We start from the raw sequence: 23,902 nt of genomic DNA, 5'->3' as shown, positions 1-23,902 counted from the left end.
CTGTACAGTATGATGCAAATCTTCCAGACCCCCAGCTCCCTGTGAGCTCCCCGACATAGTACTTCAGTTGTACAGCTTTTTATTGAAGTCACATTTTCCATCCACCTCTCCTGCCCTGATGGAGCACTACCAAAGCCATGTCCTAACTTAGTGCACAGTCTGAGCTCTTTATCCTGCAGCACATCCTGGGGCTCTGGGGCAGTCAGTGAGGTGAGAGAGCACAGCTGCACACAGCAAGGGCTGGGGTGCTCCTTCCTGCACACACTGTACAGTGAAAGAAGGCTTAAAACTCTATTGTGGTTCATGTTGCAGGGAATTAATAGACACCAACAGAGCTTAACAATTTCCTCACCCTTCAAATGAAACTATTAATTAAGGGCCCAGTTTTAGTCAGCCACTGGTGTTTACGAGTTCTAATTGCTTTTCTTGGCATCTTGGTGGAAAGCTGTTTTCTACTGGCTCACATTCCTCCTGAGCAGCAATTACTTTACTTGTCAGTAGCATGGCCACAGCATTAGCACCCTCATTAGGGTCATATCCTCTCCCTCTGGGCTTCCCTATTGCTTTTGCACATCTTTCTCTTTGTTCCCTCCTCACTTTTGATTCCCTACACTCAAAGATGACTTTTTCTGTGAAACAATCTCAGAAATGCTGCTGGCTGCAACGCTTCATCCTGGCTCAACCCTGGCCTTTTCTGGGATTTTGCCTTCCATTCTAAATAAATGATCACATGGACCTCTCTCCATTATATCCCTGTAAATCCCTGTGTAAAACACAGAACAGTGTCCTGACTTACAGATAAAATGCTGCCTCAGGTCTGTTTACCCCTTATAGAGTGCCACACCACCTTGGGGAGTTAGTCTAACTCAGTTATCCTTCCCTTGGACAGGGATGGCACCTGTCAGCCTGGAAAAACAGCCCTCAGCCATCTCCCTAATAGTGTATTATTCTGCAAAGAGGAATTACTTCCCTATCCCCCACAACAAGGACTTTCTACCCAGATGTGCAGTTGTACCTGCTGAATTGGTGATTTACTATTTCTTCCATGAGCATCTCAGTGACAAGTCGGGCAGCCAATTTCGATCCCTTTGTGAGATTCAATTAAACCATTAAGTGATGTCAGTGTCCTTTAACAGCTGACTGTACACACAAGCAGGCAAGGAGAAGGAGGAGAAGGGGACAGACCCTGCAGTGCTAATAAACTGTAGCAGCAGGGGTGGCTTACGGCAGCCCAGCTGCAGCTGTTAGAGACATCTGTGCAGGTTTTGCTGGCTTTCCCTCTGGTGTGGGAATACCTGGCTCGAGATGTGCACAAAGCAGGTCGCTGAGTAGGTGTTTATAACCCTAAAGCACACCTGGGAGCCTTGAAGAAGTAACAGTTTAAATCAGGTTATGTTTTTGCACTCAGATTTCGGCAGGTAATCACTGTGCTGCTTTCATGGCTGGCATCCCTACCCGGCCCCTCTTCCCCTCCAACCTCAGCCCACCACCTCTCAGACCAAAAAGAGATAAAGGGCCCTTGGATTGTTTTTGTGTTTTCCCAGTGCGCTCCTCTCCCCTGAAGAGGCATTAATGGCTACTCGATGGCAGTAGGAACTGCTCAGAGGTTTTACTAATGAACAGCCTTAAGAGCATCCAAGTCCCCACACTGATGGTGAAGCAGGGCTGCAGGGTCCTCTTGGGGAGATGCAGAGGGGAGCCAAGCCTCGATTTTTGTTTTTTTTGAAACCACTCACACCTCCTCTGCTGAGCTCTCCAAGCTTCCCCTGCACTAGTGCCACTTGGCAGGGTCCTCTCCATAACCCTCCTCCTGTGCCCACATCCACTGAGAGTCGGGGCTGTGCACCTGGACCCAAACCTCTCAGCAGCTCCCGAGCCCTAACAGCCATTGCTTGGGAGAGCTGCTTCCAGCAGCAGCTTCACCACTTGTTTTTCTAAAAAAAAGGCAAGCAGAAAGGAGAAAGGATTGGGCTCAAGGGGCTCCTCTGCACAGCAGCAGGCCAGGCTTCCCACCCACACAGGGCTCCAGACAACAAATAAAACTTGGGGCCCCAGGCAGGAGAATGACATATTTCATCCCCCATTCCCCCATCCTCTGCCTCTTCTGCAGGTTCCAAGGTGAGGTGAAATAGAACTCTTACCTCTTCATGCACCAGCCTGCAGGCACACCACTTGCTCTCCTAATTGCCAGCCAGGCTCTCACCCAGCCCCTTGGCAAGACCTGGGTGCTGCCTTTCATTTGCTCCTGACAAATCCACAGAAACAGCAATTTCCTGAGTTGCCAGGGTCAAACTGACCAAGAAATGCAAATTACTTCAGACTGGCCAGCCTGTGGACTTCTTAGTGATGCCAGTGGCTGGGAAGCAGCTTTCTCCAGCACTGGGAGATGGTCTGGGACAATCTGTCCTTGGACATGGTTGTAAAACCAGCCCCATTTACCAAAATCCCTCCAAGAGAAGTGCTGCTGGCTGGGGAGATCCCCTTCCCAGTGATCCTGCAGCCAAGAGACACAGTCACCTAAGGGCCAGCGTAAAACTGGAACAAACCCTGCTTGGCCACAAGCAGCTGCACAGCAGAGCGACTCTCTCCAGCCCTTATCAGAGCCAGCAGGTCAGCACCAACATCACCTTCATATCTGAGCCCTCGCTGGGGAAGCAGCCGATGGGGGATTTAAGGGGTAGGAAGCAGGATGAGGAGAGATTAACTGCCTTTCCTACCCAAAGCCAGACAGGCTGCACTGCACAATTGCACTGTGGAGATGACATTTGTCTGTCCTATGTTACAAGAGACCCTGTTTGGCTGCCAGTTGCTCCTTCTTCCTTACAAAGAGGGATTTTACAAGCATTAAGTACTAACCAGTCAGGGGTGAACCAGTGACCTACCCACGCTGCTGTAGGTATCAGCACAGATAATCTGGACCTTACACTGAATTCAGGACCAGCCCCAAAGAAATAGGGCAGCAGCAATGAAAACTATCCCTCACAGTCAGAGACACAGGAGCACATGCTGGCTCTGCACTGGGGCCAATGCCGGTGTTTTGGGATGGGAGTCCCACATGCAGGGACAGTGCCAGCGCTGCAGTAACCCACAGGATGTGTGTTCACCCCAGCAGCTCGGGCCAAGGCTCCCTGCTGGTCGCCACAGAGGTGCTGGTGCCCCTCACCTTTCCACACCTGCCATTTGAACCGCTTTCCCCAGCCGGTTGCCGGGCACAGCAAGGCCGTTTCCATGCGGATGGGCTGTTTCTCCCCGTTGCTGTGGCGACGGCACTGGGCGCCAGCAGGTCGGAGGCGGGAGGGCGAGGATCGTATCTCCCCAAGCTCACCAAGGGCACTGGGTACATTTAATCCGGCACTGCTCCATTTTAGGCCTCCGAGGAGCACCGAGGAGCTATCAAATGACCAACTCAGCGGCAGCGAGCAGGCACTCACACGGACGCTGTGCTGCCAACTGCTCTTAACAACACCCTAAAATCACATCCAGCAGCAGCCAGACGGCCCTGGCAGGGATTCCCTGCCACCTGCCTGGTTCTCATCCCTCCAAGCCCCTTAAGCCATTGGTCCCACACATCCCAGCTCCAGCACCCCAGGCTGGCAGGGCTCAGGCCCAGGGCTGGATGTCAGTGCTGCCAGTGCATCCTCACCTGCCCCATCCAAGGTAACCAGAAGCTGCTGCCCAGGCAGGCACTGGGACAGAGACAGTGTGCTCAGCCACCCAACTCTCTCTCATACCCTTCTGCCTCCCCACCTGATGCTGCTGCAACACACCTGGATAGAGGAAGGACACTGGCAGAGGGAAGGATGAACTTGTGCAAGAGTAGCTTTCAGAGGGAACGATTCACTGCCGAAAACAGGGGCTTAGGGAGTCATCTGGGCAAAGCCAGGGCTGCTCTGGACTACATTTGGCATTTTGCAAAGCTGCTGGGTAGAAGGAAAGAAGACAGCCATGGAAAGTAGAAGTAACATGTTCCTGGCTTTAAAAAGACTGAACTCAAACTAGCTCTGTCATCCACAGAAAATAAACTCCTCCAAAGGCTCCAGTTCATACCTGGACAAAGCAGAATGCAGCAAATGCTGGGGACTTGGTAATGTTATTCAAGGGCATCCATGAGCCATCCCATCACATTCCTCTGTATCTGTCCTCAACTCATTAACCAAGTGAGGACCCACATGTTACCCAGATGCTGCAGCACAGCCCTTAGTGTCCAGAACCAGGGGCACTGTGCCTCTTTCCAGTTCTCCTCACATGCAGGACCACAGCAGTCGCCCATGAATTACCAGTTTCCAGATTGCTAGTTTAAAACTGCAGTATTTTTATGTCAAAACATCATTAAAAAAAAAAAAAAGGTGCCATTCAGGTTTTTTTCCCACATCAGTATTTTTCTGAGAACTCATTTCCTTACACAAGTCCAGCTCTTCCCCAAGAGAAACAAAGTCAAATCAGACCTTGGCCAGCAAACAGCTCTAGCAGGGGCTGGGGCTGCCTGAGCCAGCGCCAGGCTGGAACTGCACTGCCCACAGCCCCCACAGCCCTGGAACAAGGAAAACAATAAAAAAAATAAAAAGCCATTTCACCATTCCCTCCTCCTGAGGAGTATTTGACCAGAAAAGCTTTTACAACCGTGTAACAAGACAGGGAAGCACAACATTCAGGCACATCAATGACAGAGACTCTGGAACTTGGATAGCAAGGCCAAAGTAAACCCACAAAATCCTGTCCCGTTGCCCACAAGGACATCAGTTTGCTCTGCAGTGTGCATCAGTCTGCTCACAGAAGGACAGAGGGCCAAATGTCTCACTGCTATCCCTTTACCACCTCTCTGCCCATAGCCCTGAGAGCTCTTTGGCAGGAAAAAGCTGGCAGAAAAGCAGCAAGACAGAGATCATAAACAAGAAAAACAAAGAGATTTTTTAAAGCATCAGAAATCTGGTTCTTTTAGCTGGGTCAAAATGACCAAGGGAAGAGCTTAATAGATGCAGCACCTGAGCAAAAGGAACGTCCTGTCAGTACACACAGGCAGCTCAATCAGGGCCAGCCACAAGCACTGGAAGGTTAATTGATAGGAATCTTTAGCAGGGATACATCTTCAACATATCCATCTGTTTGACTCTAAAGGGATTTCTGTGCCTTGCTGTCTATTGCCTTTTATATAAGACATAATGCAACTGTCCTGCTTTCACTACTTTTTTTCTTAAAGCAAAGGCAGCACAAGAAGCAACAAAAGATGAGATTTTGCTGCCAAACACAGTTTCCAGCTCAAGCATCTCCTTGTCACTCAGTGCCTATCTGAAAAGCCACGGGCTCAAGAGCTTTCTGGTGTGCTCAAGGTCTGCACAGGAAAGCATCTGGGAACTGCGCACAGGAAAACAGAGGAAAGGTTCAAAGGAAAATCACTTTCATGCTCAAGATGCAGATGGTTAGAGGAACTAACAGACAGGGATGCTGCTGAGGTCTCAGCCACGCTGTTCTGCAAAGAGGCAGGGAGCAGCACAGGGAAAACCTGAGTGCCTTAGCCCAGCCTAAAAGCAGTGGACAGGCTGCTGTGCCAGACAAGGTGTGTTCAGCTTTGTGCTGCTGTTGGCTGGGGCACTCACAGGGGATGGAACCCTGCTTTCCTGGAGATGGCTGAGCACCTGCCAGCCCATGTGAAGTGGGAATTAATTCCTTGTTTTGTGTGCATGTGGCTTTTGCTTTACCCATTAACCAGTGTTTATCTCAACCCACAAGTTTTCTCACTTTTACTCTCCCGATTCCCTCCCCAGTCCCGTTGGTGGGGGAGTGAGCGAGTGGCTGTGTGGGGCTGACTTGCCAACTGGGGTTAAACCACAACAAGCTTTCATCCCTTGATCATGCAGAAAATTACCAAAAGGTTAGACAAATGCTGTAAATGGAATAAAGGAAGAATCCCTGAATACAAGTTGGGCTAGTAACAACATACAAAGGAAAAAACGTAACCAGCATTAGGTCATGTAGACAAGAATTTGAGAAATCTGCAGGAACTACAGAAATGCCTCAGGTGGGAACATTCTTGAGCACACTTGAATTCCAAGTGCCAGGAAGAGGCAGCAAACTCCCATGTGAGATGCCTGCACAGTCCAAGGCATACCCCTGCCATCTCTTCTTAGTGAAGGAACTCCCATTTACATCTTTCAGATTTTTGGAAGACAAAGACAATAAATCAGACTCTTAAAGCAAATTTTGTTTATTCTGGTTTTAACAGAATCTTTACCCTAACCTAGGAAAAATATCAGGTAGAAAATATCTCCCCTTTTCTCCCACCCTCCCCACCACACACACTTTTTGTTTCTTAAATAAAAGCATCAAAATTTCAAGCATGAGAGACTTTTCTTTCCATACATGTCTGTAATAAAATTAACTCTGTTGTTGATATAAAATACAGCAGCCAAGACCAGAGGATCTGCTATGCTACTCCAAGGCAATTAGTACCCAGAATGATCAGTTTGTCTGCACACATAATAAGAAAATACTTAGCATTTATCCAGCACTTTTTATCCATGAATCTCAAGTGTTTTACAAAAGCTGAAAATATGTTTTTGGCCTCATTTACGGAGAAGAAAACACCAGCTGGAGCAGGAAGAGATTTGCCCCCAGCCTCAGAATTTAATAGCAGAGCTAAGAACAGATCTCTGGTTTCTCAGCCCCAAGTCCAACAATCCGTGCCACGCTCTCTGCTTCACACAGGGCAGCCTGAACTTGGCAAAAGCCCCAACTACAGAAATGCTGAAGTTTATATTTTTTCCACTGATAAGAAGTCTAAATGGAGATCTGACAGTTAATTTAGTAGGCACTGACCTCCCGAGGCTGTGACACCAAGGAGTAAATGCAGTCTCAGATGGAGCTGCTGCAAGCTTGGGGCAGGGGAAAAAAAAAGAGTCTCATACTGAAGTGTGAACAGCTGTGAGAGTGGTGCAGAGGGAGGTAAACCCATGATCTACAGTGTGCAAACAATTCTCCACTTGGAGCTTTAATTGAATGTTTGAGGAACAGATCACAGGATAAAACCCTAAAACCTTGACAAATAGTGTTATTAGATGAGAGGAACCCGCAGCTAAAGCACTGACACCTCCTCTGTTAGCAGTCTCCTGACCCGCCGGCACTCCTGACAGACCTGAGACACCAACAGTGCCAACACCAGGAAAAGAGCAGTGAAATGCAATGTCCTCCCTAGAAATATGTTTAGCAAGGCCAGGAGAGAAGTACTGTGAGGCAGAGAGCAAAGGCTGATTCAAGGACCCCAAGACACCCTTAATTTTGAGGTCCACCACTCATGCCACGAGCAGGCACCACCACCACCATGCAGTTCTTCTCCTCTGCATCACCAGCAGAATGAATGCATGACTCCAACACTCCTCTTCACAGGCATGTGGCCACAACACATCACCCACAGCTCATTTTGGTCCAAACAAGACACCCACAGGGTCCTTTAATGTAGAGGGTCTCCTGTGTATTAGCACCAATTTTCTAATGCCCCTGCTGTACCTCCTATAGGAACGGGACAAGAACAGGCTCCAGCTTCTGATGGAGCACATCATGATGCTGGGATGGTTGTGCTGCCTGGCAGCAACCAGTCATAAACCAGCCCTCGTGTAAAAACCCCTAAATGCTGACCTACAACCAAAACCTCCATTTTTAAGAGAGAAGGGCAGGCCAGCAGCCTCACCAGCCCACAGTGGCAGGTAATTACACCCAGGAGCTTAATTTATCAGCAGCACAAACACTGCCGTGGTCCAGCCAACACTGACACACTGGCCAGCTGTGCTCTGAAGCCTGAAAACAGCATCTGGGTTCTCACAGAGAACAGTGTATCAAACAGAGAGAGGTAAGCAACCTAAGTCAACAAGTTCATCTCCAAACTGCCTGCCCGCAGCACTGAACATGAATTCAGGTCTCCACCTACCCTCCTTCCTGGGCAAACCCTACTAATTTACCACGCTGGTACTCCAACACACAGGAGGATGCTAGCAGCTAGGTCTCCCCTCTTCTCAGCAGCAGAACCTGCAGGTGGCCGTGAGGATTCACCCCCATACTGCAGAAAAATCCCTCTGACATGACCAAGGAGCTGCTGTTGCTCCCCACACCCTTCCCAGACACCCATCTTCCTCCTGCACCCACCTCCTCGTGCATTACAGACACAACCAGCTGCCCTGGCCTGCTGGCGTAGCACCACCTCTCACTTAGGAGCTTCTACAATACTAAGGCACAAAGATTAAGTGACTTGCATAAGAGTCAAGAACACACCTCATGTCTCTCAACTGTAGTGATTTCTCACACTTTTTTTTCCAGACCTCTTGCATATTAAAATGGCAACAGCAGGTTGTCTGGATGAGAGCAGGATCTCATTTCCCCCGCAATTCTGAAGATACAAACAGGGGTAGCTGTTTGTATCCAAGCCCTCCCCATGGCTCCCATCCCTTCCCTCTGTGACAGGTAGGAGAGCACCAGTGCAGAAGGGAGCGCTCCACGAGTGTGATGCAAAGCTCCATCTCTGCCATCCTAAGACCTACAGCAGGATAAAAAACAGACATGCCTCTGGGAAACCAGGAAAGGGACCTCAGCTATGCTTTGCTCATCAACAGGAACAGGGAAGGCCAGCAGCACTTAATGCAGCGGGATCTCCGCAGTACAAACAGGGTCAGAAGAAACATCCACCCCCATAACTGGGGTGGCTCAGCTTTCCACAGCTGAGGCTGAGGGCCCTGCGAGATGCCACTGGTAGGAGCTCCCAGGTGAGGCTTCTTGCCACAAGCGATGGCTGGGTTTCCCAGAAGGCGCGAGCGTCTGGCTGTGGCCCGCCTGTGGCACGCCAAGGAGCCGAGGAGAGCAGCCCCGGGTGCCTCTAGCTGCAGCTGTGCCTCATGTGGAAGTTCACCACGTACTCGGCGTTGGTGCGCTGCACCGAGATGGCGAAGGGCTCGAAGGGGTGGAAGGTGAAGGCGACCAGGCGCCGCACTGTGTGATTGATGGGGCGCCCCAGGAGTCCCGCCTGGATCTCAAACTTCAGCAGGCCAGAATCACGAGCGTAAAATCTGAAAGGAAGAGAAAGTCAATTATGGCTGTTCCCGACTATTGACTTTGCCATCTGGGCTCTTTGCACACAGAGACAAGTGCCTTGCTCAAGCTCTGGTGCTCCCTGAGGGGCAGAAGGTGCTCAGCTGGGTGTCTGGCTCTTGGCTTTGAAGGAAAGTCCCTCTCAGGGCAGTTGTTTTCCACTGTCTAGAAAAGCATCACTTCATTTTATTATTAGCAGTGAGAGAACTCTACCTGTCACTTTGATGGACAAAGCTGACTTCACAAGAGGGAGTCAGTTTGGTTCAGACCCCACCTGTGCTGGCTCTCCATCCTCTCTTATTGCAAGCTGCTTCCCTCGATCGCTAAGGCAGATATACCATACAGAACTGAGCTCCCTTCCCTCAGCAATGGCCTTCACTGAGAGTGTCAGGCCATCCTTTCCTCCCCCTGGACCTGCCAGGGAAGGCTTTACACTGCTGTCCTTGTGCCTGCTACTTCCCTCTTCAGTCAAGGAAGTCGATCCAATCCTGCTCAAGGATGCCATGTTGTACTGTACAGTTCAAGCAGGGCTTTGCAGTTCCTTTTAGATTTCCATCAAAAAAGCATTAATGAAATAGGCTGGGCAGGAGGTACCTGATGAACTGGATTCAACAATCACAGCATGGACAGAGGTCAAGGAAAACCTTATGCCCTTCTGCTGTCAACCACGGACCTGCCTGTGGGTCAAGCTCATGTGCATCTCCAAACAGGTGAGCTCTGGAACACAGCTCCAGCACAGAGGGAACGTTGTCAGGGGGATGAGGCAAACAGTGCTAAAGAGACAGGTGAGTCCAGGGAAGCTCTTTGTTTCTTGAACCTCCTCTGCACACTCTGTGTAACTGGCATAAGCTCAGGTAACACCACTGTCCTCTGCTGCTGTCACAACACAGGACTCTCTGCGAGGATCCCACCCTCCCCAAGACTTTGGAGAAGGTTTCTGGGATGTAGTGGTGGAGGTTTCTGGATGTGGTACCTTCACCAAGTAGCTGGGCTCCAACTCAAGTCCTCACCCTGAAGTTGTCTCTGTTAGACCATTTTCATTAGACCTCTTCCAGCTTCAGGCACAGAACTGCCATTATGCCTCCCAGCTGTTTCCTTTTCCACCAACACTTAGTGCATGCAGGTATTTTGCATTTTCCTCTGATTCTAACTCCAAGAATGCTTTTAATGTCGGAACACATCTCCCCCCCGCCAGCAATACGATGCACTCAGCTCTCAGCCTGGAAGAATGGATGATGACAGACACGAGCGATGCTGTGTCAGGAGCAGACATACTCCACATTTTAACAACACAGCCTATTGAGAACCTCATGTTCTTCCTGGAGGGCCACTCTCCTCTCCCTTCCTCTGAATCAAAGTGCCAGCCAGCCCTGCCTGAAAATTGCACACAAGAACCCAGCAAGAGAGTCACAATCTTGATATTTGGCTTTTCAAAAAGCCCTTTCCCTCCTACACAAGGCTGGGTATGCAGAGGGTCATTCTTTAAATAAAGCACAGTCCCCCGTCTGTTCCTCTCTCTCCCCCAATTCACAACAATTTACTACTCAAGATGAAGCTCCCTGTAATCTTAAAGATGTGCTCAGTTTGGTATTTTTAAATGTATTTTTAAAAGTGCTCTGCAATCAGAGGCCATTTCCATGGGCTCTCATTCTGGGGATAAATTAGGCACTGCAATATAAAATTGTATGTCAACAGAAACAGCAAGACCAGCCTTTTCAAACCCTAGGAAAATGGAAGATTTATCTGCAGACCAATTCTTTTGTTAAATGGCTTCTTATTAGCCATCTAGATGGATTTTAGAGACCCCCTGCTATAGGCAGAGCTGTGTTAGAGCCTCTTCCCTCAAGTGTCATCATTTCATGCACTGAATATCTCTTCAAGCCTCCTGAAAAGAGACAGGAAGGCGGTGGTGATGGGGAACCTGAAGTCCTTCCCACCTGACAGCAAACAACCACTGGTCTCTTAAGCAGGCAGAGTTGAACCTTCTGGGATGCAGAAAAGCACTAAGGGTTAAAGGGAATCAGTGCACAGAAATATTGAATTGACGTGGAAAAGGTCTGGAAGCCTTCCTAGCTCACACATCGTGCCAGGAAACTGCACACAGGCTATAACACCCGTAGCTGCTGAAGGGTTTTCCATTCCAGACAATTACAGGACTTACATTACAAATCCTGTGGTCCCTCATTTCCAAGCCCTCTAACCCCAACAGGCAGCTAGCATTATTTTATTAATCCCTTTGTTTTGCATGTGAGAACCACAGCAGCACCATTTCAGCTACTGAATGGTTAAGGTTAGCGCCTCATCTTCTGCTTACTTTCCAAAAACCAGGAGCCCCACTGCTCCGAGGCTCTATTCAAGTCCTAATTGACTCTGCACAGCTTTGAGCTTTAAAAGCCCTGGCTCTGAAACGCTGCTTTGCTCAGGGGAGGGAGGGAAGGTGGCACTTGGCTTTGTTTACTACAAAGACTCCACCGCAGCAAATGACTGCAGTTCTGCTGCCTTTTGTCGGCGGGAGAGGGGCGCAGGTTGGCGCTGGCAGACAACTGCCACCCTGCAAGTTTTCCCAAGCATGACAAGGGGGAAAAGGGCAGGCTTGCTTTGCAGATAACATGGAAGCTGGAGATCAAACCAAATCATACAGGCAGAAGAATCAATTAAATATACATAATTTGGGAATTGAGAGCGCAGGAATAATCAGAAGTTCCCCATCACCTGAGTCAGGGCCAGGAGGGATATGAAACCAGTTTTTGAGAATGCATTGATGAACATAAAGTTGGGAAGCGGTCCAGAATGATCTCCCTAGGCTGCCTGAGCCCCCAACATGTGTGCAGTCACTAAACAAAGCACTCAGACACTGAAGGCTCTCTTTGTTTTCAGAGCATAGGTTTGCTTCTGCAGTACTATGAGCAGAAAGACTGTTCTGCCTGGATAACTCGGGCTCTTTGAGCCTTTCAAGCCAGAGAGATGTTGGATTTTTAACCACTACCTCTTGCAGCCATGGCTGCAAGCAACAGAAAGAAATAAATAGTCCTGATGTTTCTTCAAGAAGCATTGCAAACCTCCTTATTCTCAAGGTCAGACTTATTCCTTCTGCTGGCATTGGAAACTCAGACAGAAGAGGCACAGAATGGCCCTGACACCTGGCTAAAATTCCTACTACAGACAGAAATTTCTTACAGATCACAGAGAGAAGGGAGTATGAAGAGGCATACAGCTCCCAGGGTGAGAACAGTAAACAAGGCAAGTCTGAAAACAGTTCAATCAATACCACAAGCTTTCTGAGTAACACCTAGCCCAGATACTATTTTATTCACAGGACAAACTAGACAATCCTTGCCAACTAAACCCACATGCTCAGAGAGGATCCTTCCAGCATAGGAAAGCAGACATCAGAGCTGTATCACTCTGCAACCCAAACACAACGGCAGCACTGCAAGAAGAGGAGGAGGAATAAGACCATTCATATGGAAAAGGCTGAGACTTCACCACCCAAACCTTCCCCAGAGCAGAGCAGCTCAGCAAGAAAACATGAAGAGCCCTCCCACACATCCACATTACTGTAAAGGAGAGAGGCCAACTTTTGTGGAACTGCTGAAATAAATCCCCTGGTGAAAGGATTTCCTAAGAGAAAGGCTTCCATCTATTCCCTTTCCTGCACACTTGACGCCACATGGCAGAGATGCTTTAGTGCTCCTTGCACTCTCTCCTCACATACAGCTCCCTGGCCTGTCCCATACCTTATGGGGTGATCACCACAGGTCTTGGGCCGCTCCATGACTGACACCCACTTGTCATCATAGCTGAAAAGGGACAGGTCGAGGTAGGGGCTGCCACTGTAGGACTGGGCGCTGATGGGGAGCTGCCCCAGCAGCCGCCGCACGGCCTCCGTGTGCCCTCCGTACTTGGCGTTCACAATCGTGTCTTTGAACCTGCAGCAAACCAAGAGACACCTTTTGTTCACAAAAGCCACAGGTGAACAGCACAGCTTAAATAAACTAAGCAGGAAAACTGACAGGGAAAGAAAACAGCAGCAGTGTAAGAACTGAAACAGCTCATTTCCAAAGATGTATCAATGTGATTCAAGCATCAACCAGTTCTGCTGACCTTTTCATCCTCCCTCATCATTACTGTTTCGCTCAGAATGTCCTAAGTGACAGAAGGAGAAGAATGTGCCTACCCACAAGGTCTGGACCCAGCTGCTCTGCAGTACAGGAAATGAACAGGATCAGAAACAGGGAGAGATGGATTAGCATCTTACAGTCAATCCAAGTTTTACCATGAAGCCAGGAAACAGCGGGAGCAAAAGCCAGGGGGCTTTCACAGTAACAACTGAGCCCTTAACATTGATTTGAGACTCCTCCTCTCTCCAGCCACTGTTTTAAATGCATACAGGAAGAAACCTTAGATGAAGAAGAACCTTGATGAGAAGCATAAAGCTCTCCAGAAACTACAGTGAGCTGAAAGTTCTTCCTGGTGGAGAGATTAACAGAGGCTGGATTTCTCTTTCCAAGTAAAATTTGAAGCTTTCCATGTGTGAGAACAGTCAGATTGGCTGCAGGGACGTCATAACATCAAGGAGGGTAAACACTCAGCCAAAAGCCAGCTCATTGTGGTTTATGCTCTATGATACTTTGCTGTGGAAGTTACAACACTCTTGTTACTGGCCCTTGTAGCAAGGAGATGAAAAGATTCTCCTTCCTACTTTAACAAAAGGCAGGAGTTGTTCTTCATAAGTCTTTGGTGAGTTCTCTCATTCTCTCTTCCATTAAGCATTATGGATTTCCTGACAGGCAGCTCTAGAAAGTTACAGACATAGTCAACTTCATCATACTTGTGTGACACCAGCCTGAAGTCAACAGAAGCTTGATGCCCATGAGTGGATGCCAAGTACTTTGGATGATGTGAAACAAGTCACTGTAAGAACAAAACACCCTGAGTCACAACAAAATTATTCCAAGAGAAATAACACACTCTGCCTCATCAAAACCACATCTGACTGCTAAAGCATATTCTAGAAACCCAGGTTATTTTGGTATTTTGCTCAGCTTTCACAACAGAACTAAGCGGATGAGTTTCTTTTCTCCTAGCACAGTGATGAGAACCACGAGCTGGTGACTGATGTCGAGGAAATGCTACAGAACACAGTTTGATACACGCTAAATTCAGAGAACATCACTTGGCAAAATACACCCAACTCGATCATGCCAGCATCTTGACAAACCATGTCTTCAGGGACCAAAGCTACTGGGCAGTAACACCTTAACAGCCTCCAGAAGAGTTACTGCTCAAGGAGAGACAGAAACATCTTTCCCTCAAAATTCCTTTCCTTTCTTGTAAGCACCGGTTTGCCCCTGCTTTGTTCCTTCCTCTAACAAGGCAAATGCTGTGGAATATAAAATCAGATGCATCAGGCTGCAAGATGAACCATGTACAGTCCTGACCCTTGCACCACCTGGCAAAGGGGACCAAAGGAACTGGTTTTCTCAGGGTATTTGATACTGGCCTTCAGCGGACGGGGGCGAGCGTGTGTCTATACGGAATAAAGCATGCTCCCAATGGCTCACCGGCGCTGGATCTGCCTCGCAAAGTTGTTGCTGGAAGCTGAGCAGGGGAACTGGACAGCCTCACTGTGCAGGGTGGCATTCCTGAAGAGGTCACAGAAGTTCTCAAACAGCTCCAGCAGCTCATCAGACGTGTTCTCGAACACGGCAATGACCTCCGTGGTCACCATGTTGTACACGACGAAGAACGAGGGCTGGGGAGAGAGGCAGAGGTTACCAGGAGAGCACGGGTGGGGAAGCTGTCCCTTCCTTCTCCCCACATCTCACCACAGACCCCATCCAAATTCCTTCACAGCACAGGAGAATCCTACATCCTCACACGAATCCATTCTCCTATTGGAATGCCTCAACATCTACCAAATTATCCACCTCTAAGCTGTGATTATTTAAGAAAACTTAATGAGCTTCTAATTTTTCAGCTCGAACTGGATGCAACGGTTTTCTCTTCTTCTCTGTCCTCCACCAATCCAAAACATCTTCTCAAGTGCCAAATTTAATTTTTATTCCTGCTGACAAAATGATTTCAGATCCAGTGCTAGCTGACCATAAATTACCTTTACCTCTGTGTAGATATATTATTTTCTTCTCCTCCTTAATATCTGCATCACACAGAGATGAGCCTTTTTAGTGTACTACGCACTACATCACTGCCCACAAAAAGCTGTACCCTCCAGGTACCCTGACAACACAGAAATGAAAATCTGAAAGACATTAATGACTTCTTTTTAATGGTGACATTCTTGTGCAAGAAGGCCCTTGTATCATGCTGTGGATTGGCAATGGCATTGTATCCTGGCACGAATGAGCAAGAAATTGGGAAAAAAGGTGACAAAAAATTGTGTCAACGCAGCTACATCAAAGGGAGATGACACTCCCATCCCATTGGGAAAGGGCATATTTAATTCTTGGTCATTAAAAGTAGCTTTCATTAGAGACAGGAGTGCTGGCACCCCAAAGAAAGAACCAGTCTGCACATCCAAGGGAACTAATTCCTGTGGTATAAACAGGTATCTGATTAAATCTTCTGTCAATAGAGGCAATTCCTAAATGCTTCACCTCCTGCTCCCAAACAATGCTCAGGGATGATGGCAGGCACTCTGCCTACCCCACCCACCTGCAAATATCACAAGGTTTGTTTGTTTTACAGCCCCAAAATAAACTGTGATAATACAATCCAGCCCCCACATGTCCAAAGGAAGCACACTAGATGAGGTTACTCACTAGACTACTGCCTGAGGAAAGGGAAGCCCTTCTGAAATAAAGGGTTGGAGCAGAGAGAAAATAAAAGAAGACAAGCAGAAGGAAAAACTATTTAAACCACTGAAGACTGCAGGGAGTACCCTCCAGCTTTAAATAGAGTTCCTTTGCCAGGTTAACACAGAGACACATCTGCAGGATGCCCCTGAGCAAGGAAACCCTCACTGCTTTTTGCAGCACCTGTAACACCACCAAAACATCATCACAGCATGGGAAGCAGCAGCTGAGTGCCACAAAAATCATACACCAATGCTATCAAGCCTATCAACACAAGCCTACAACAGCAACAAACCCCCAAGCTACATATGCAGGGCACTCTCTTAAAGATGTCAAAGGATCCAGTGCAGACCCAGACAAAAAACACACAACCCACAACCATGAACAGCTACTCCTCAACCTTCTTGGCAGAGAAGCCAGAGGAGAAAGAGAAACTGGATGAAACCTCGTGTTCCTTGTCTGACAGATTGAAGAAAAATGGGAACTGTAGGTATTTTGTGAGCCAAGTTTTATTCAGGAAGCCCTAACACAACACCTACATTCAGACAGGTGTGCAAAGACTGCTCCACATCTGGAATTATCTCCTGGAAGAACTGAGAAATGAGATGCTTTTCCAGCAGCACAAATCCCAGTGCCCGAAGCACACTGCAAACAAACCACAAACTGCATCTTAAAGTAACCCTGGGGTGAAGAGAGTCCAGAGCTCTCTGCAGCAAACCAGGCACAAAAGCCCTACTAACCACAGCAGAGTGCAGAGCTGAGCCTGTAACAAACACTTACATCATGGTCAGGAGCTCATTCCAGACACCAGCAACGAGCAGAACCCTGCAGGCCACTTCCACAGAGCCTTCATATTTCTGAGACAGACGTTCAGCTTTACACCAGTGGGCAAAATGGATTAGATTAAGACTTACCTATTTCCTCCCAAAGCAACTCCCCCAAACAAAAAATGCCACAGAAGAGAAAAATAAAACAGAACAAACCAAGAGTCATCTCCCAGGAAAAACAAAGGCAACACATGAAGTGCTACTGTCTATTTCTTCTAGGACCCAAGTCCTGGATCTGGCAAAGATGTGGGGAAGAGAAGTGTATGAGAGAAAACAAGCATCTGGGGAACAATCAGACCTACATGCTGCACTGGAGATTTATTACAAATTCTTGCGAATACTTTCAACAGAATAAAAACAAGCTGATTAAAGGAATAAAAACAAGCTTAAAAAAAAAAATCTCTTGGTTTCACAGGGCTCAAAATGTGACCAACCACTCTAAAACTAGTAAAAAGAGATGATCAACATGCAGGGTTGGGAAACATCTGGAGGGACCCAGCACTGACTGAGCTACATTTGCTCTAATTCCACTTTAGTACTAAACTGAAAAGAGAAGCAATTGGCCCATTAGCCTGATCTAAAAGCTGCTACTCCAGTTTGGAGAGATCATAAATACTACCTCTTACTGAAGCTTGAAAGACTTAAGTACGTAGGCAGAACAGAAATGGTAATTGTACCGGGGAAAATGAGGACTATTATATTTGAAAAACATGCTTGAAGATACACGAGCAAAGAGAGAGACCACCTCTACAATTTAAATGGACTATATAAAATATCAGCTAAAAATAACTTCAGTTGGGGATTTGGGGAGGGAAAGAGGATTGTACAGCATCTATGAGCATGGGGAACAATCCTTTGAGAAAGGGACTTGCTAACACATCAGATCTTTCTCATTTTGCAGGTGAGAAGGAAGCAATGAAATTAAGCAAAGAAAAGATAAAGAAGTTATTCAGTATCAGAGGCATCAAATTTTCACACAAGAATCAAGTATTGGGGATCCTAAACAACATTCACAGGCTCAGTAAGAAACAGCTCCCAGCATTGTAGTGCTTGAGCACTTGCCCCAAAGCAATGAGCAGCCTGAAGAGAGGCAGTATCTGAGCCACCTGGTCTAGTGGATCCCTAGCAGAGTGGTTGGAATCAGATGATATTTAAGGTCTCTTCCAACCCAAACCATTCTGTGATTCTCTACCTGGGAAGGATCCGTCACCCGCAGCGTGACCACGTCCTCACTTGTGTATTTGATAAACAGATGGTTCTCATCCAAGAGCTGCATCTTCCACATGCGGAGCTGCCTCAGCTGGTCAAAGTACTGGAAGAACCTTCTCTTTGCTATAGCACTTCCATCCTGCTCGGCCCTCCTCCACAGGTACACCAGCAGCCTGTGCTTCAGGGAGTTTATGAAGGGCTCTTTGTAGGGGTTGGCCATTCCCGTCTGAGTGTCCCGCTGCACCTCGGGATACACCGCAGACAGGGTCAGGAGATCATCCTCGTAGCAGAAGCGGCCGATGGTCCGCACGTCGATGAACGTCCCCTCGGGCGTCACCTGAAAGACGTGAATGGTCTGCTGCTGCACAGAGAGAATGGCCAAGATGTTCTTGTACAGGTACAGCCCCTGGTTGTGAGACAGGATGACTTTGTCACACTTGAAAGTCCGCGTGTCGCACAGCCTGCCCGTGTGGAGGTCGATGATGTGCAGGGAGTAGTCCTCCAGCGGGGAGCGCGGGTTGGGGGTCACGGACTCGCTGTTGCGGTACACCTCGAAGAAGGGCGGGTGCGGCTCCTCGGGCAGGTAGGCGGCCGAGCCCACGATCACGTACCGGCAGTCGTCCGTGAACAGGCTGCACTCCCGGTTCAGGTGCTCCCCGTTGGAGGCCACGTTGGTGATGTGCAGCAGCACGAAGAAGCGCTCAAAGAGCCGCCCCCGGATGTTGACAGACCTTTGGTCGTTGCCATTGGCCAGGATCTCCCCCTCGTAGCCCTGCAGGAGGTCCTCGGCCGCCTGGCAGCCCTGGTACTCGTAGATCTCCAGCGAGGTCTGGTCGGAGGAGAAGGCGATGAAGTAGCGGCCATCGGGGGAGAACTTGCGCAGGAAGCAGGGCGGCTTCTCCACGTTGACCACGGTGAAGTTGGGGAAGACGTTCTGGTGGAAGACACGGACTTGGTGCCAGTGGGTGCCGGCCTTGCCCGAACTGATCCGACGGCGCTCCAGGCGATGGATGACGTTCTGGTTCTGGATGCGCCGGGGCCTGATCGTGGGGGCCTCATGGTCCATGGTCAGAGCTCTACTTCATCTTCATCCTGCGGGGAGAGCACACGTGCCCTGGGACCACACGGAATCCAGGGTACAGGGGACCTGCTCACATGGACCCACAGCACCCGAGGGGGCTGGCTAAAAGGTACAGGCTTGGCTTCAGGAGGGCGGAAGATAATGAGGAAGGACACAGGGAGCAGGTGGAGAGACTGGGAGAAAGATCTCGGTGGGAGGCACCAGGAGAACAAGGGCAGTCCAGAAATGCCTGTAGGGCAGTCCTGCCTGCTGAGTTGAGACAGACAGCGGGGCATCAGGAGGGGAAAGAGGCAGCTAGGAAGGCGGACAGACACAGGTGGACACCAAAGGAATGGAGGGAGCATCCATACACCGGGGAGGGAGTCCAGAAAGCAGGGATAAATGCAGACCTGACAAAGAAGAGAAACAGGGTACAGCTTGAAAACAACGGAGGAAGCTCGGGACAAGGGGGCACAGAGGGGTCACCCTCGATGTACCCGGGCCCACCTGCCTAGAAGGAAGAGAGGAGCTTCGGTCCCCAGGGCTGAGGAGGAACTGAGCTCCAGGGAAGCCCGGGGACAGCTGACGGCCCGCCCGCCAAAGGTATCGGGGATCCCAGATACTCTCCCGCTGGCCTGAGGGGCGAGGGGACATGGAGAAGCGGGGGCCGCGGTGGTCTCCGCGCCGTTTTAGGACTGGGAGGAGGTCGCGACCGCGCTCACCGCTGGGGCCGCACCGGGTTCCGCTCACGCCATGGCCGCCGCCATCTTTCCGCCACCGCACAGCGGCGGGAGGGCGTCACCGCACTTCCGCTTCCGGCCGCCGGACCAGCGAGATGGGGCCTGCCGGGCCAGAGCGCCGGAGAACGGCGGGGCGCGCCCCCTGGCGGCCGGAGGGAGCCCCGCACAGGGCACCCCCAGCGCCCATCGTGGATCCCCTGCACCCATCCTGCATCCCCTGCACCCATCCTGCACCCATCCTGCACCCATCCTGCATCCCCTGCACCCATCCTGCATCCCCTGCACCCATCCTGCACCCATCCTGCACCCATCCTGCATCCCCTGCACCCATCCTGCACCCATCCTGAACCCATCCTGCATCCCCTGCACCCATCCTGCAGCCATTCTGCATCCCCTGCACCCATCCTGCACCCATCCTGCACCCATCCTGCATCCCCTGCACCCATCCTGCACCCATCCTGCAGCCATTCTGCATCCCCTGAACCCATCCTGCATCCCCTGCACCCATCCTGCAGCCATCCTGCATTCCCTGCACCTATCCTGCAGCCATTCTGCATCCTCTGCACCCATTCTGCATCCCTTGCACCCATCCTGAACCCATCCTGCACCCATCCTGCATCCTCTGCACCCATCGTGGATCCCCTGCACCCATCCTGCACCCATCCTACACCCATCCTGCATCCCCTGCACCCATCCTGAACCCATCCTGCATCCCCTGCACCCATCCTGCATCCTCCACACCCATCCTGCACCCATCCTGCATCCTCTGCACCCATCCTGCATCCTCTGCACCCATCCTGCGCCCACCCTGGATCCATCCTAGACCCCCTGCACCCCTCCTGCACCCATCCCGCACCCATCCTGCACCCCTCCTGCACCCCAGCCACCTCATCCCAGCATGCTCTGCAACCCCATTCAACCATGCCCAAGTCCCCTACATTAACCTTCACCCCCTCCCTGCACCTGAATGCCCCCTAAACCCCTCCGTGCCTGGAGCATCCCAGACTCCTCCATCCCCAGGAAGGGTCTGGCATGGCCCCATCACTCCCTGCCCCCCCGTATCCCGAGTCCCAGCACAAGGACACTGCAGGGGACATCACACCTCCCTCCAGCATACTGGAGTGCACCCCAACACCTCGGCCCCGACACCGACAGCAGAGATTGGGGTCACCCCCGGGCACCTCTTCGGCCTTTCCAAGGGGCTTGAAAGCCTTTTGCTCATCCTGGCTTTTAGCAGCACCCCCTCCCGCCCCGTGCATTAGCGTCGATGGCAGCTCTGAGGGGCATTTCTCCTTCAAAGGGAAGGAAGGAGGAACGTCGGGGGGTCCTTGAGATCCATTTGCCAGCCTCTTGCCGAGGCTGAGCCGACGCACCGGCTCTTGGAGCCACTCCACCGGCAGGCGTGGGAGCTGGGAGCGGGGGCACAGGGCAGGATGCTCCAACTGGGGTGCTGGAGAGCCCACTGAGGTGTTCCCTCTGCCTGTGGGGCGGGTGGACCCACAGGGGTGCAACAGCAGCACCCAGCCAGTGTCACCTGCATGGAAGGGGGATGCTCTTGCTGTGCAGCAGAGCTCTCGCTGCTGAATCCCCAAGGATCCTTCGTGTGTTTTATGGGATGCTTTAGGGTCTCACCAGCAGTGGGGCAGAGTAGGACCTCACTGCCCCAGGGGATAAGACCTGTGTGGCTCCAGCTGCCTTCCCGTGGGGATGGGGGATGTCAGCCGGCCTGGCACCCCTGAGCAGCGGGCAGGGGATCCTGGGGGACCCTCTGGGTGACCCCACTGCCACCCCACCTGCCTACCCCATTCCCATCTCCCAGTGGTTTCGTGCCCAGCAGCCGTATCCCGTCCCTTCCCGCTCTCCCACTGCCTGCCGGCCGCAGAAGGCGCGATGACAAGACTAAAATGAATGGCCCCGGCGTCCCTCTTTGTCTCTCTGCCTCCTGCCTAATTAATTGAGATCCACCTTAATAGGATCAAGCTAAATACCGAAGAACATCCAACCACACAGCAGCTGGCATGAAAACAACCGCCCGGTGCACAGGCACCACCGAAAGGAAAGGCAGCTCACCGGACAAAAGAGCCGCTGATACAGCAGCAATCGGCACTCCCAGAGCTAAGAACTTCACCCCAGCAACCTGTTCACAGCTGCAGCCCCCTCCCCGCTACTGGGGAGGGGTTGGAAGACCCTCACCAGGGCGGTTTCAGCCATCGGCAGGGACTTGAATCATGTGCAGTAAACCTCAGTGCAGGCACGAGGCTGAGGACGAAGTTAGTCCTGGCTTATCTTGGCCTGGGGGCAGCCAGGAGGTGCAGGGCCATAGTGCCAGACCTCCCACCCAGGTGGTTGCTGAGGGCTCAGGACTCCTGGGATATTTCCCACCTCCCACAGCTTTTCGTGCCACCCCTTTGGGGCCCAGCAACAGGGGTCGTGTGGCTGTGCCCATCCTCATCTGCTGGGACACAGGTGGGGTGTCCCTCTGCACATCCAAACCAGAGCAACAGGCCCAGTCTAACGCCCAGAGTTCTGATACTGGGGCTGGTGTGCATGCTGCTGGGGATTGAGAGTTACTGGGTACTCATACGGGGGTTACTGGGGGATTGAGGGTTACTGGGTACTCATACGAGGGTTACTGGGGGATTGAGGGTTACTGGGTACTCATATGGGGGTTACTGGGGGATTGAGGGTTACTGGGTACATGGGGATTACTGGGGGATGGCCCAGGGGGCTGCTGGGCTCCTCCAGCCTTGCAGAGCCACTGTGGGTCCGCAGGTTTGGGTGTCACTGGGCTGGTTTTGGTGGAAGTCCCTTCAGCAGTGTGCCAAGGAAAGGGATGCTCCGTGCCTTTGTGGCATCACCAGCCCCACCAGTGCCCTGCCAGTGCCACATCCACCTCCAGCTGGTTTCTCCAGAGCCAACAGATGGGTTAAAAAAAAAAAGAAAATAATATAATGCAGCTCACTTGGGCTGCTTTGGATGTTTTTTCCTGTTCCTGAAGCAAGGACCCTTCTGCTGTTCATGCTTTGGCTGTTTATCAAGAGCTTCCCAGCCCTGGATCCTGCGGCTGCTTTCCCAGGATTAGGGAGGGCGTGTAAGGAGAACAGCACTGGGGAGGTCGCAGGGGTGGGCTGCTCCCATCCTGGCTGCCCCCAGCCAGATACAGCCCCCAGCATAAAATCCCTGTGGGAAAAAGCTGGACCATGTCCTCACAGGGATGCTTGTGGAGAACAAAAACCCTCCAGGTCCTGAGCCAACTGCCTCTCATGGTACTGGGCTCAGTGGCTGTCGACTTCATCATCAAGCTGAGGGCAGGGGAAAAGAAAATGACCGCTTTTTTATTTTTTAATATGTAAAATAAGAGGGTGAAGCTTCCCTTGTCCCTCTGAGGAAGGAATGCTGCAGCCCTGAGGTGCTCCCCAAAGCCCAGGTATGCAGGGATGAGTGAGGCTGCTCTGTGGGAACTGGCTGCCTCCATGGGGTCCTTTTTAGGGTGAAGCATCCTAAAGATCATTACAACAAACCAGCTGGGGGAAAACTCTTGTTGGTGTGAGAAAAAAACCAAAGGAAACAAAGGGTGTCCTTGGGTGTACCTCATCTTTCCAAAAAAGCAAGGATGCAATTAAATATTTGATTCTTTCCCAAGCGTGGGGAGTGACTTTATCCACATTTGCAGAATTTGGGGCTCCCATTGCACGGGGATCCATGTACACATTCACACATTTTCATAAAGGGGTGAACAGGTCCTGTCCACCAGATCCAGGACTCGGGGCTCCCCAGCCCATGGAATCTGCAGCCCCTCTCCCCACGCCGGGCAGGTCTCACTGGGATTGGGCTCCGTCAAAGCCAAGTTCGCAGGATGCAGCACTGGTGGACCTCCACAGCTCTAAGGAAATCTTTCTTTGCCACCAAAACGTCCCTTGCTCTGGTTTTAACTGGTGTCAGAGGCTCATTTTGGAGTGGAACTGGACAAGTTTTAGAGGCTCTTAATGGAATCACCACCACTGGGATGTGGTCCATGCGTCTGGGGCCCATGGGCTCAGGGCTGGGCCCCCTTTTCTTGCTCCACAACACCAATTGTCTTGTCTCTGCTTGAAGCAACCTCCAAAATTTTCCCGGCCCTTGCAAAACACCCCATTGCAGGGGCAGAGCACAGGCAGGACCAGAGGGGCAGGAGATGGGGGC

General features: G+C 50.8%; 1 protein-coding gene across 4 annotated transcripts; it reads right to left on the bottom strand.

Moving 5' to 3' along the window:
- Positions 1-6,186: 6,186 nt before the first annotated feature.
- Positions 6,187-19,800, bottom strand: DET1 (DET1 partner of COP1 E3 ubiquitin ligase). Of its 4 annotated transcripts, none has more exons than XM_039557663.1 (5): positions 19,703-19,800; positions 17,904-19,012; positions 14,634-14,824; positions 12,807-12,998; positions 6,187-9,047 (listed from the first exon to the last, which is right to left on the bottom strand). In XM_039557663.1, the coding sequence occupies exons 2-5, from the start codon at positions 18,984-18,986 to the stop codon at positions 8,858-8,860; spliced, it is 1,656 nt and encodes a 551-aa protein (XP_039413597.1). In that variant the 5' UTR covers positions 18,987-19,012; positions 19,703-19,800; the 3' UTR covers positions 6,187-8,857. The 4 variants fall into 4 exon arrangements, with proteins under 4 accessions (XP_039413597.1, XP_039413598.1, XP_010389340.1 ...); XM_039557664.1 differs by having other exon boundaries at positions 19,717-19,791; XM_010391038.4 differs by having other exon boundaries at positions 19,488-19,772.
- Between the last annotated feature and the right edge of the window lie 4,102 nt (positions 19,801-23,902).

This window comes from Corvus cornix, chromosome 10 (genome assembly GCF_000738735.6).
Source record: "Corvus cornix cornix isolate S_Up_H32 chromosome 10, ASM73873v5, whole genome shotgun sequence".
In the NCBI taxonomy this organism is placed as follows: domain Eukaryota; kingdom Metazoa; phylum Chordata; class Aves; order Passeriformes; family Corvidae; genus Corvus; species Corvus cornix.
Note: the sequence above shows the minus strand (reverse complement) of the source record. Positions and strands in the feature narration are given on the sequence as shown.